Raw genomic sequence first — 14,514 nt, forward strand, 5'->3', positions numbered from 1 at the left:
GGAGGGGAAAAATGAGGAGTTGATGCCAGGGGCTTAAGTGGAGAGCAAATGTTTTGAGAATGATGAGGGCAATGAATGTACAAATGTGCTTTACATAATTGATGTATGTATGGATTATGATAAGAAATGTATAAGCCCCTAATAAAATTATATATATATAAATCACTTGTACCCTGAATAGACAGGGTCTGTTGGGCCAAATGAAAATTTGAGCCGTTTGAACTTTGTGTGTAGACACGGCTTTTCGTACATTCATTGAATCATTACTGATGCACAGAGGGACAGCTCCAAGAAGAGGAAGAAGACTTTCCCTCAAATAAAGCAGAAATAGCACGCCCGGCCAGAATGGAGTAATCTGCAATTTAGTACTGTAAATCATGTTTGAGTAAAGATGGGAAAGGGGCATCTCCTACCTGTGTGGCATAACATAGATACCTCTGCACCTGATGAGTCCCTTTTCATTTAGGATAATATTATATACTATCTACATCTGGGAAATGCCAAATTGTTCTGCTTGATATTGTCTTAAGAATACTCAGGATTCAAGAAAATTCCATCGCTAAATTTAGATCCATAGTAAATACAAAAGTCTACAAATGAATGAGGAACATAAGAGTGATTTTCACGAATCAATCACTAAATTGCAAAATCTTGCCCTGGATCTCAGAGGAGGAAAGATGGATTGGGGTGGAGGTACAGGAGCGACTATATGGTTAAAAGTGGCCCAAGTACCAATCTATAGGCAACAGGACATCCCCTTACACTAGGGTCGCTGGGAGAATATGAGCCAGTCAGGGTACAGGGTAGCAACGATGAAACATAAAACTCTCCTCTAGTTCTTAAATGCTTCCTCTCCCTGACTATCATGATCCCAGTTCTTCCTTATAAATCTGGCTAGACCAGAGGATGTACACTGGTACAGATAGGAACTGGAAACACAGGGAGTCCAGGGCGGGTGATCCCTTAAGGACCAGTGGTGACAGTGGTGACACTGGGAGGGTGGAGGGTAGAAAGGGGGAACTGATTACAAGGGTCTACGTATAACCTCCTCCCTGGGGGATGGAGAACAGCAAAGTGGGTGAAGGAAGACATCAGGCAGTGTAAGATATGACAAAATGATAATAATTTATAAATTATCAGAGGTTCATGAGGAGGGGGAATGGGGAGGGAGGGGGAAAATGAGGAACTGATACCAAGGGCTCAATTAGAAAGCAAATGTTTTGAGAATGATGATGGCAACATGTACAAATGTGTTTGACACAATGATTGTATGTATGGATTGTGATAAGCATTATATGAGCCCCCAATAAAATGATTTTATAAAATGATCCAGGTGAGATGGGTGTCTCTCTATGATTATCAAAAAATAAAGCAAACCCCCAAATGATCCAATTCTATAAGAGAAGACAAAAATGAACTACTCTTTGAATGGGAGCTTTCCACGAGTGAATTCACCAAGAGTATAGAATGCCCTGCTGATCGCCATGGGCAACACTCCAGAATTCTCTAGAGCAGTGGTTCTCAACCTGTGGGTTGTGACCCCTTTGGGGGGGGGGGTCGGGTCAAATGACCCTTTCAAAGGGGTCACCTGATTCATCACAGTAGCAAAATGACAGTGATGAAGTAGCAATGAAAATAATGTTATGGTTGGGGGTCACCACCACATGAGGAACTGTCTTAAAGGGTCGCGGCCTTAGGAAGATAGAGAATCACGGCTCTAGAGATTTTTAATGCTCTTTATACCCCTAAGTATGACTCTCAAAGAAGATATTTGAAAACGGACATCCTTAATTTCCCGCCATATTCTCTTCAGCAGTTCCTCAGAGACAGGTGCCAAGCATTGTCCATCCTATTAGCAAGGATGCTTCTTTCCTGTAGATTCATTAACCGGGAAACAACACCCCCTCAAAACAAGCACAACAATGCAAAAGGATTTACGTGAAAGACAGCTGGAGCTGGTTGCCAGGGGAACTGACGATATTCCAGACACATTCCACGTGCGGAGGGTAAGCATCTGGGTAGCCGGGGCTGTTGAAGGTGGCTTCCGTCATGGAGAAGGTCCCGCCACAGGCTACAAGGAAAGGGGGGTCGTGAGTGCTGATAAAAGACTGAAGACAAGACACCTCGAGTTAAAGGAGAAACCACGGCACAGCATCAAAGTATCCTATTTCCATGTTACATGAGGAAAATTAAAAACCCATGCACCATAGATGATCACTGATAAGCACTGGGCTGCTGTGCTTAATGAATCACCAGTTGCTCTGAGGGAGAAAGACGAAGGATTTCTGCTCCCACAGAGATTCAAGACTAGGAAAGCCGAGAAGCCAGTTTACTGTCCCACGGGGTGGCGATGACTCGGGATGGACTCCGGGGCAGTGGGTTTGGTGTGGTGTGGTGTGGTGTAGTTTTGAATAGCAAACAACAATTATCGGCAGTGGAGCAGAAGGCATCTCTTCCATGCCTTTGAGAAAGCTCTTTCTCCCAGGACAGTGGGGAGCCCAGCACCCATCTGCCAAGTGCCTTTGTGGACTAAGCCTCCCGCAGATCCCATCTGACTGCGGTCCAAGGATGTAAACAGACCTACTGTCAGAAAGAGATGAGTGTAAACTTGACTATGCTGGAGGCAACTACGGTATAATCGGGCACCTAGTCAACTGATCACCATCTTGACCCATTCCGGATTTGTTCTAGGTTTAAATCTTTCTTTTTGGTTTGTTTGTTTAAATATTTCTTGCTTCACATCTGAGGTTTTTCTCTCTGGTTTATTTTAATATTGCCAGCAGGTCTCTCTCTCTCTTTCTTTGTCTTTAGTTTCTCTCCCGGTACATAAAGCACAGAAGGGGCAGATGTATAAAGACAATCGTTGTGATGGCTTGTCTGGGGCATCGAGGGCAGGGAGGTTGAGGAGGATTGGGGAGCAGTGGATGAATACCAGTGGATGGAAGATGTGCTGGAATGCAATGTGGTGATGTATATCCAACTCTTTAAAAATACAATGGAACTATGGTATGTCCATTTGATCGCAATAAAGCTATCAAGAAAAAATAAGCAAAAGCTCTTTCTTCCAGTAAACTATAATATTTAGTAATGAGGACTTATCTTAATCAATACTTCTGATCGGGATTATTTTCAACCCTAGCCTAGAGGATAAGACCCTATTCCAGCTTTGCCCCATCAGTAGACCTTCGTTTGATACACAAACGAGTCTAGATCTTCCGAGGCGTTGAACTGCTAGGACGGAAACTAGCAGTTAGTAAGCAGGCACTGTCTTGGTTAAGACACCCGGTATTGCATGGATTTCGTTTCATGTCTGCCCTGGTAGACACTGGGCAGCAGACACATGGGTGCTCACCCTAAAGATATATCCTTGACAATATCATTCAGGGACTGCCTGAACAATCATTACATCAAGGACACCCCCAAACTGATAAGCAGGCCCTCCCAGATAGTACCACACAGCACCTGACATAACAGAAGGCCAGGTTTCCAAACAAGTGTCTCTGTGGACCAAACTATTAGAAGTTAAACGTATCCTCACCTTAACTTGGAAGATCATCCAAGTGACCGCCAGAAATGGAAGTCCCCACTTTGAAGAGTCCCAAATGACAGTACCCCGATGTCTGCCACATTCGGTTACTCTAACCGAACCCAGTGCTGACCTACTTACCTGAGGAGGAGGCCACGTATGTAGCATGAAAACCAGTGTACGTCCCCACGCCATCCGAGACGAACTTCAGTGTCAGAGCCTTGCTGAAAGAAGTGATGGGATGTGGCAGCGAGTTGCCACAGTGACGGCCTGAAGGGTGACACGGCAGAGGTGACAGGATGGAGGGAAGTTTTAGTAAGCATGTCTCTACTTACAAGAGACCAAGGCAAACAAAGGAAAGCATTCTGAGGAGAACCATTGGTCGGTGTTTGACAAATACCCAAGGATTGACAATCAACTATAGACACGAGCATAGGTAATCCACAAACATGATTCAAAAAAACAACCACAAAACACAGATGATCTGACTCCAGATGAAACCTAAGCTACAGTCTCCGGGCCTGTAGCTAGGGACCTGGGGCCTGTGTAAATAAGTGACTAGTCCTTAGAGACAATCTATAGTAACAGAGAAAAAAACATGGATGCTGGAGCAGACCATTCACTCTTTAGGTGACCCACAGACTCAATTAATTGCAAGACCCTCATGATCTTGGTATTATTATTCCCAAACATGTAACCCTTTTGTAAATGGGGACACAGACATGGAGCACTTATGGTGACATTTCTGGCAGAAGGGTGGCTGCTGCTGGACGGGGTTATGGGTCACGAAAAAGCAGTTATTTATTTTTTTTCGAATAAATACGAGCTCTTTGCGCTCTTTGACTAGAAACAAAACCTGTTTCTTGAATCATAAGAAACTGCATACTGACTCTCAAATGATCTTTACTTAACAAACGTTGCCCTTCCTATTCACCGGAAACACTCTCACCCTTCAGGGCAGTCTGTGAAGATGCAGGCATAGAAATCAAACACGCCCACGCGCTAGAAAAGAGCCCTCGGAGGGGAGTAGTGTGCTCGCTGGGCTAATTGCAAGGTCACCAGTTGGAAGTCCTCAGCTGCTCTCTTTTCTACTCCCTTAGGGAGCTCCAGCCTTGGTAAACCAGAGGGCCAGTGCTGCTCTGTCCTGTGGGGTCCCTATGAGGCAGCAGCGGCATTGGGGTTTAGCAAGGCCCTGACATCAGTACCTCGAGAAGAAGCATCATTGTCGTTGCCGTCCAAAATGTCTACAAAGTCACTCAAGCACCCCGTGCTACTCTGAAGTTCAAAATGGCTGAAGGAGAGGGTTATATGATTGACTGTAAGAACAAAAAAAGAGGCATCGTTCAACAAGGGCATGACAAGCAAAGAACACAAGAGAGACATCTGACCTCGGGTAATTTGCCCAAAGGGCTAGGGAGATGGACAGCCAGTATAGTGAGTGAGAGAGAAAGCAAGGACAGAAGGGTTTCCTGTGAAGTGTGATGGGATCAGGGGGTTTTAAAGTGTCTGTAAGCTCAACTATGGCTAATGATAGATAACAGACACTCTTGGGTAATCTCATCCTGGAGACCACAGGGAAATAGCTGGTTGGAAAGACGCTGGGAACGAATATTTTTTTTTATGTAGGCTATTGTATTCCCTTTGTAAGCATTTTCACGGACTGGTAAGACTCCCTTCCCACTGGCACGTAAACCCCAGACCTCTCTGTTTTATTTTGAGGCCGGTGCTGGAGAGATGCAGGGCATTTATAGAGGTGGCTTTGAATCACTGGCACAACAGGAAGTGCCTGGGTACATTTTCCTTTTGTTGTTCTTCCAGGGTCCCTAATCTGCAGACTGTGATCTTTTCCTGTTGCTGCAGCTTGAACCGGGAGATCTTTCCTCTCAGCCCTTTGTAACTCATTAGAAAAACAAGCGGCAGGCACAAGACTGCTCTGCTCCAGAGGGGAGGCTGCTGTATCTATGGCTTAATCTCTGCCGGGCAATTGTCTTTGACCCTTCACTCGCCCAGCCTGCAGTTGGCTGAGAACCACATCACCAGCCTCCCAGCCCTATGCCTGTCAATAAAGACCCGATCCATTTCTTAACTCTTAGCATCCCTTAGGACAGCTGTTAGAGATGATGTCAAGCAAACCCTTCCTTTTGTGAATTAGAATATAGGGTCCAGCGAGCTTCAGCAACTTGTCTACTCTCCTGTCATTAATAACAGAGCTGAGTGCAGACCCTGAGGTCTTTCCATGTCATATCTAACAATCATAAAAGCTTCCTGCTAACCTCAAAGGCGGGAGGGGTGCGTCTGAAATGATTCGTAATCGCTCAGGATTGCTTCTTCTGAAGCCCTTTTGTTCTGTCCTTAAGGGTTTCCTGACATTATCCGTCTTTAAATGTAGCTGGTAGCCCTTATTAGCAGAGGGCTATCGGGTCACAGAGTGATGCTGCGATTCAAACAAGAAAATATGCCAGCCCGTAGTAAGTGCTTGTTCTAGGCCTGTGCTGGGTTTTTTTCTAAGGAGATGCGAGGGTCCATCATTAGTGTCCATCTTCATGGAAGATCGATAGGCACCGCATTCTTGGCCCATGAATTATTAATTTTACACTGTTCACTCAAGCAACTATCTATTGCAATTAAGGCCCGCGTGTCAAAATATCAGTTATATTTTTGGCATATCGCTAATCCCACATCCCCTGTGATACTGTGGCAAAGTTAGGGTTTTTGGTTTTCTTTTGTGTTCGGCTTTTTATTTTTGCTTTCCCCTCCTTGGCTAGGTCTTGAGACTTCAATCACTCTCATAAATTAAGAAGATACAGTAAAAATGACTTCCTTTTCAGATTAGGGAACACTGTTCTTGTGCACATCAGGATTCAGGACTTCCAGTGGGAGAGGAAACCCATCCATTGCGTCTCCAATGAGGAGAGAAGTGTGAATCATGCCTTTTCCACAGATAAAAACCTGTCCAGAGAGCTTTGCATGTGCGCTACTTACATGGAGGCTGAGCTTGAATGATCCAGCTGCAGTTCTGGTTGTTGGGATACTTGGCAGGGAACAACGGGGAGGAAATGGTGTCGAGGGAACTGGTGAGCAAGAAGCCGCCACAGACTGGAGAGAACACAGACACACACACATCAGTCACTTTTCCTGGCCACCCATTCGGGGAGGGGAGACGTACATTGCTTTCCTAGCCCCGAAAGAAATGCTAATGAAGTCACGCACAAATCGAATGGGAACACACTTTGTATGTAGAATACTATTTTTTTAATGGCAGGAAATAGACCAAGTGTCCTACAGGATGAAGTGGCCATGGAAGGCCAGACAAGGTCAAACAAAATGCTGGCGTTGACTCACTCACTCAGTCCACTCACCAAACTGCAGCTACCAGGCTAGCCTTGTCGTGAATGGCCTATTCTTTTAGGGAAATAAACACTTCATGAAAGCAGCCTTCCTGAGGATGACTGCATCTTCTCAGAGGCTTGCCAAGTTCTCTGGGAATCCGGGAGAGGTTGAGGTGGTGGCCAGCGGGAGCACAGAAGTAGACAGTTCGTGAAGGAGGGAGAGGCAGAGTCAAGGGGTTGGAATGTGAGGATGAGTCATCCAGGGAGAGGACAAATGAGCAATGACCCCCAGCAGGGTTGAACCGCATCCATGCAGACTTGGTGGAAGCACGAGGAAGCTGAAAAAATGGAGTAGAGTCCATTTCCAGGGCCCCTGGATGACACACGGAGGTATTTGGACATCCTTCTCTAGATAGTGTTGAGGCAACCCAAACAATTCGAACAAGAAATGACCTGCTCAGAGCAGGATTTCGCGAATGGGCTTTGGAGGCAAAGGGAGAAGGCGTGGGTGAGATTGAAGAGGCTGTTGTAAGAGTCAAGGTAAGAGGTAGAGGGGACCTGATGCTCTATAAAGAGTGTGCCATTGAACGGCAGGAACGCATCTGAAAACCTTTCTGTGAAAGAGCTGAGGGTGGTTGGTTGATGCAGTTTTGTCTTGCTGGAAAGTTGATATAGGTCCAGAGATTACCCCCAAACCAGAATGCTTTCCTGTCGAACACAAGTCCATCCAAAAAACCAGACTCATGACCTCAGCATACTTAGCTGGTTTGAAATGACAGGGAGCCCTATAGAAAACAAATGCCAGCCACGTTGAGAAGGAGCAAACGTTCCTCCTGTAATAGGGTGTTTCATTTTGGCTTCTTCTTCCTCCCTTTTCCGGAAATGGAAAGAGTAGGCCATCGCTAAGAATGGCCACACAGAGCTAATGGCGATAAAAATCTTGCAAGAAGAACTGGGACGTGGTCATGTAAGAAGACAATTAATGGGAAACAATATCATTTCCTCTGTTTAAGCCAGGGGTTACTACTTCCAGCGTTAAAATGTGACGACACAAACAGCAAACCTGATCCTTTATTTTGATGTATCTCTTTCTTGTGTCAAAACAGGAGGGAGGCCAGATAAATTATTTAAATGACTTTTGTATTATTTCTAATATTAAAGTTACTTTTTGGCATCATCCTGAAAGCGCATTTTAGATAGACACCTATTCAAAGGAATTTAACATCATCTAAATTAGTCAGGGCCAAAGCTAAAATTATTTTTTAAAATTAACAACATGGCTGGCCCCACTATGAGAAATGATGCCCCTCAGTGACTAAGGGCGATACAGGGGACAGCACCGGAGACACAGTGTGGGAATTGCACCTGACCTGATTCCCACCACACTGAGGCAAAGCACTGGGGGAACAGCAAGGGAATGGAGTGGCAAGGTCCCCAGGGAATTCTGAAAGTGGACTTTGGGGCCAGGGCATGGTGCCCCAACAGACTGGACTGGAAAACGCTCCTAAGGGCCAGCAAACGATCCTTGAACTAACTACAAGCTTTTCTTTTGTGAAGTGTTTTGTTTTGTTCTTTGTCAGTGGTTTGTTTTTGTTGTTTTGTTGTCTGGTTGTATACTGTTGCTTTGTTTTCCTCTGTCTTGTTTTCGTGCATGTTAGTGTCTCCACAGGTCTGTCTGAATAGGACAGGCTGGATGAACTATCTGGAGGAAAAACAACGGGACCTGGGGGGACTTGGGGTGGGGGAGGGGGAGGGGGTAAGGAAGTGGTGTTAACAAACACAGGGATAAGGGAACAACATGGGACCAAAAATGGTAGTGAGGGGGGAGTGACAGGCCTGATGCGGAACGATCAAGGGTAAGGTTGCATAGAGAAGAGGTATAGCTGTAACCCAGGTGGGGATGGAGCATGATAGTGGGGCAGGAGGAAAGTCAAGGGAGATGGAGGAAGGAGCTGGGAGTCAAGGGGCATTTATGGAGGTCTAGACAAAGACATGTACATCAAATATATATAGGAGGATGGGGAAATAGATCTATGTGTCTATATTTATAGGCTTAGTATTAAGGTGGCGGAAGGATCTTGGGCCTCTACTCAAGCACTCCCTCAATGCATGAATACTTTCTTTTATTAAATTGGAACTCTATGATGCTCACTCTCCCAACACAACTGCTGAAGCCAAAGCGGGTGAACAAGTAAATGTGGTGAAGAAAGCTGATGGTGCCCGGCTATCAAAAGAGATAGTGACTGGTGTCTTAAAGGCTTGAAGGTGAACAAGCGGCCATCGAGCTCAGAAGCAATAAAGCCCATATGGAAGAAGCACACCAGCCGGTAAGATCACGAGGTGCCAAAGGGACCAGGTATAAGGCATCATGCAAAAAAAAAAAAGAATATATATATATGTGTGTGTGTATATATGTGTTTATGTATATATATCATAGTGAATGAAGGGGGAAGTGCAGAGTGGAGACCCGAGGCCCAAGTGTCGGCCACTGGAGATCCCCTCACGGAGGGGTTTAGGAGAGGAGACGGGTCAGTCAGGGTGCAATGTAGTACCAATGAAGAACACAGCTTTCCCCCAGATCCTGATGTTTCCTCCCCCCAACTACCATGATCCGAATTCTACCATGCAAGACTGGATAGGGCAGATATTGTACACTGGTACATATGGGAGCTGGAAGCACAGGGAATCCATGGTGGACAATACGTTCAGGACCAGGGGTGTGAGGGGCGAGGCTGGGAGAGTGCAGGGTGAGTGGTTTGGAAAAGGGGAACTGATTAAAAGGATCCACATGTGACCTCCTCCCTGGGAGATGGACGGTAGAGAAGGGGGGGAAGGGAGACTCTGGATAGGGCAAGACATGACAAAATAACAATCCGTGGATTATCAAGGGCTCATGAGGGAGGGGGGAGCAGGGAGGGAGGGGGAAAAAAAAGAGGACCTGATGCAGAGGGCTTAAGTGGAGAGCAAATGCTTTGAGAGTGATTAGGGCAAAGAATGTACGGATGTGCTTTATACAATTGATGTATGTATATGTGTGGATTGTGATAAGAGTTGTATGAGCCCCTAATAAAATGTTTAAAATAAAGAAAGAAATGATAATAAAAAATTGGATAATTATAAGTCATAGGTTCCTAATTCTATTTAAATTGTTGTAGGTGACGTAGCAAGCTGCTACCCATTTCTGAGAGACAGTGTCATTTGATTGAAGCACCAAAAGATGCACCAGAAAGACTTCTCCTGTACCTCAGAGAGGACCCCCCCAACCCCCTCATGGCACTTGCCTTGCCTGAATAGAGCTCGGAAGCCCCTGCTCTGTCTGGCAGCTCCAGACTGAAATCTCACAAAGAGAGTATTCCTTAAAGAGGTGATGGGGTTAGTCGGCTGTTGTCTTCCGCACACACTGGCCAGGCGGGTGGATGCAGAGTTCAAACCATCATATGCCTACGGAGAGAGACAGAGGTAAAATAATGGCTGAGAGTTTCAGATGCATATCTCTAAGACCCTTTCCATGGATTATCTGCTATATTACTGAGCTAATGGAAAACACCACATTAGCTGGATCTAGTGAGCTACTGGCTTTGTCTTACTGTCTTACCACACTGCTCTAGGGGAGCCACGGACTCTTCAGCTGCTTCTAAGAAGAGTACTGTGGTTTTCCGTAGGACTTTTTCTGCCAGAGTCACGAATAGATCTTTGGGTGTCTCTGTAAATACCAACACTATCACAGTCCTCCTCTCTGCCCCTGAGGATTGACAGCATAGGCCACCCCTGCTGTCCACGTTTGTTAAAGTAGATGGTCAGCCAAGAGCAGCAACACAAAGGAAGACCTCAATGAGACAAAACTGACTCCAGGGTAGTAGTGGGTATGGTTTTGGGCAAGGAGTAGCATAAGTCTTTTACTGCAATTAATTAAAAACAAATTACTCTGGATCACATTTCAATTTTTCTCCTCCTTTGATATTTTGACTGTACATTCAACTATTTATTCAAAAGAAAATTTCTTAAACAAATTCACAAAAACAATTTCCAACCTAGTTTCCTATCAACAGTCAAAAAACCTCACATGGCGGTCAACACAACACAAAACCAGCATTACAAAGGCCCTGGTGAACTAATTTTCTTTATGCTTGATTTTATACGCTCCTAACGATTTCAGTAATGTTACATTAATACTATGGTTACAGCAGCAAAAGACAAAGAACCCCTTCTTAGAACACACGCTTACAAGGGTGAGAGAACAAATCACTTAATTTGTGGTCCAGGTAAAAGCCCACATGTTTTTCTCAAGTTAATGAATACATTTGTCTACTTATTTACAAGAACATTTGTTAAAACCTAATGAAGCAGAGGTTCTCTGAACAACTTAAAGATTTTTTAAGAGTAAACAAGGAGACAAAAAACACATTTTGAATATGATAAATAAGACCATGAACTCTCAAAGGTAAGAATGTTATCATTTTATTTATCCACCCATCACCCCGAGTGATCAGAGGTTCAGGGGCCCTACTGACATAGTGGTTATGGGTTGAACTACAGTCCGCATGGTCGGCAGTTTGAAACCACCAACAACTCCTCGGGAAAAAGACTGGGCTTTCTACTCCCATAAACAGATACAGTCTCAGAAACTCACGGGAGGCACTGTGAATCAGCCTTGACTTGATGGTAGCGAGTCTGGGTTGGATGGTATAAGTAAATAATGGGTTTTGTCTAAGTCATCTCTTTCTTTCGTGGCTATTGAAATCCTTCAATTGAAAGGAGGAAATAAAGCTAGAAAGGTAAGGCAAAGACTCTTCAGGAAATCACTCAAATCAGTAATTTTCCTGGGGATCCTTTTAAAGCGACGGATTTTCTAGGGGATGGGGAATGGGAGATTTTGTAGGCTTCCCCCTTCAATCGAAGACATTGGTTCTCGACCTTCCTAATGCAGTGATTCTTTCATACAGCTCCTCATGTTGTTGTGATCCCCCCCATCTCCAAACATAAAATTATGTTCGTTGCTACTTTATCACTGTCATTTTGCTACTGTTATGAATCAGGTGACCCCTGTGAAAGGGTCTTTCGACCTCCCAAAGGGGCTGTGACCCACAGTTGAGATCCGCTGATCTTAGACATCTGAGAGCTCTACTTAACTTCTCGCGGCTGTGTTACTTCATACGAGATTGATCCAAGCATCACTGAGTCACAATCATATACCAAGAATACAACAAATTTGATTCCCCAAAATAAAACTCACTTCCATTAAGTTGATGCTGACTCATAGCAACCCTATAGGACAGGGTCACCTTGCCCCTCTGGGTTTTCAAGACAGGAATGCTTTTTTTGTTGTTGTTATTTTTACTTATTTATTTTTTAATTAAAAAATCATTTTATTGGGGGCTCGTACATTTGCCTTCTACTTGAGCCCTTAATATCTGTTGCTCATTTCCCCCCTTCCTCCCCACTCCCCCATCCTGTGAACCCTTCATCATTCATAAATTATTATTATTTTGTCATATGTTATACTGTCTGACATCTCCCCCTGCCCTCTTCTCTGCTGTCCCTCCCCCAGGGAGGAGGCTATACGTAGATTCTTGGAATCAGTTCCTACTTTCTACCCCACATTCTCTCCACCCTCCAGGCATCACCGCTCTCATCACTGGTTCTGGAGGAGTCCTGGATTCCCTGTGTTTCCAGTTGCTATCTGTTCCAGTGTACATCCTCTGGTCTAGCCGGATTTGTAAGGTAGGATTGGGATCATGATGGGGGGGGCAGGAATGCTTTCTGGGAGTAGGAAGCTTTTCCTTTCAGCTGGTGGTTTCAAACTGCTGACCTTGTGATTGACAGCCCACGATGTCAGCACCAAGCCACCAGGGCCCCTATAAGGTAATGCCATCTCCGACAATTAGTCTCTTTTTAAAAAATCATTTTATTAGGGGCTCATACAAGTCTCATCGCAATCCATACAGACATCCATTGTGCCAAGTACATTTGCACATTCATTGCCCTCATCATTCTCAAAACATTTGCTCTCCACTTAAGCCGCTGGCCTTTAATCTTTAAGAATCCTTCCCCTACGTCCTTGCCCCCCAGTAAAAGTTTGCTTGTTTTAATGAAGAAAGTGAGATTGAACAAGCATGCTAGCTTTTAAACCGAATAAGGCTAGAAAATCCCTTTAAAAAACATTCACATTTTTATGTGGATTCCAAATGCCAGCACACACATTGAAAGCACTCAAAATTAACTCCAGCATATAAAAACAAGAGACTTTTCAGACATAGAATCTGACACAAAACAGATCATCAATGTCCGATTTACAATTAAATATAATATCTGTGCATAGGGTTGAAAATTAACATTACCCAAATAATTTGGTCTTTATTTTTGATTCCTGAGACACCCTCTAAACTTTTGGGATTTCCCTCAATGATCTTAAGAGACCTCCAGCATACCAGGATTATGCTGGTGAAGTCACACCAGTCGCTACTGGTTAGAAAGACCACTGCATTCTAGTAGTACACCTAGAACCTTTGGAATGCCCAAGTTTATAGCTGGTAGCCCAAAGGAGTGGTGAGATAATCCTGAACTCAACAACCCTGTCAGAAGTAAGGTTGTGGTGGGGACCCCTAAGCTCGTGGCTAGTATTCTGGTGTCTTGTCTGTCTGGAAGAATGTGCCTTTTTACTTGTAAGGTCTGACCTGACTCTAGATGGACAAAGACTTTAAGAAGATTTACTACTGTGCTTTCAGAATTGATCATGATAGGGGAAGTAGTATGTCATGATGGACAAGTTGAGTACAAAGACATACTCAGGGAAGGTTTTAGCAGCTAGTAAGTGCTCAAGAGGCATTACTAGCCAGGCCTACCTATGAAAAGGAGATGGAGAGATAGCTATGTGGGTTATATAAGGATCGGATAAACCTTTCAAAGGTAGAGAACTTGAAAGCTACAGAATCAATATAGAGGACAATGTCCAAGGAGAAGGACAGTCACGGGTGGAAATGTCTCCCTAATTCTTGGATCCAGATGTTATCCTTCCCCTTGAGTGTAGGTTCGAGCTAGTGACTTGCTTATAATGAACAAGGTATGACAAAGTGATGGGCCAGCACTTCTATGATTTAGCAAGAAAAGACGGTGACCTCCCTGTGGATAGCCTTCTCGTGCTGACACTGAGTCTTGCCCTCTCTATCATTTGCCCTGATGGGCCACTGCTCTGTAGCGAGTCCCATGGGACAGAGTTGAGGGAAGGCTCTGGCAAGAACCATAAGGCACTGAGGAATGCCAATATGCAAATGAGGGATCGAAGAAGGACCCCAGCAAACAGCAGCGGAATTCCTCCTCCGCAAAAACTAGAGACGTTTGAATTCACTAAGCATTTGGGGTAATTTGTTAGGCTGAAAGAAATGACTGACACAGGAGTGAAGGACTCATGAGTGAAGGATTTTAAACACAAAGATTTCTAATATTGCATTGAAACTCCATTGTGATCTTGCTCTTTGCAGTAATCAGCTACTAAAGACTAAGCAGCTAGGCAAAATCTACCACGCACAATAAGATGGCCCCAGTCCATAGTTCACTCTTAGCCTGTCTTCACGCATTATTATTCATGAACTTGTATTCTCGCTAACAAATAGTGATACTTTAGAATCAAACACTAGTATTTAAAAATCACGGCAATGACAG

The 14,514-nt window shown here is 44.4% G+C and overlaps 1 protein-coding gene across 1 annotated transcript in view; it reads right to left on the bottom strand.

Annotated features, from left to right (window-relative positions):
- Window positions 1-14,514, bottom strand: part of CUBN (cubilin) — a 306,910-nt gene that overhangs the window by 129,259 nt on the left and 163,137 nt on the right. The window contains exons 32-36 of the mRNA XM_075552448.1: window positions 10,137-10,296; window positions 6,509-6,622; window positions 4,732-4,842; window positions 3,668-3,796; window positions 1,939-2,071 (exon numbers count right to left, since the gene is read on the bottom strand). Coding sequence (XP_075408563.1) covers window positions 1,939-2,071; window positions 3,668-3,796; window positions 4,732-4,842; window positions 6,509-6,622; window positions 10,137-10,296 — 647 coding nt within the window. The remainder of the gene's footprint in view (window positions 1-1,938; window positions 2,072-3,667; window positions 3,797-4,731; window positions 4,843-6,508; window positions 6,623-10,136; window positions 10,297-14,514) is intronic.

Source organism: Tenrec ecaudatus, chromosome 6 (assembly GCF_050624435.1).
Source record: "Tenrec ecaudatus isolate mTenEca1 chromosome 6, mTenEca1.hap1, whole genome shotgun sequence".
NCBI lineage: Eukaryota > Metazoa > Chordata > Mammalia > Afrosoricida > Tenrecidae > Tenrec > Tenrec ecaudatus.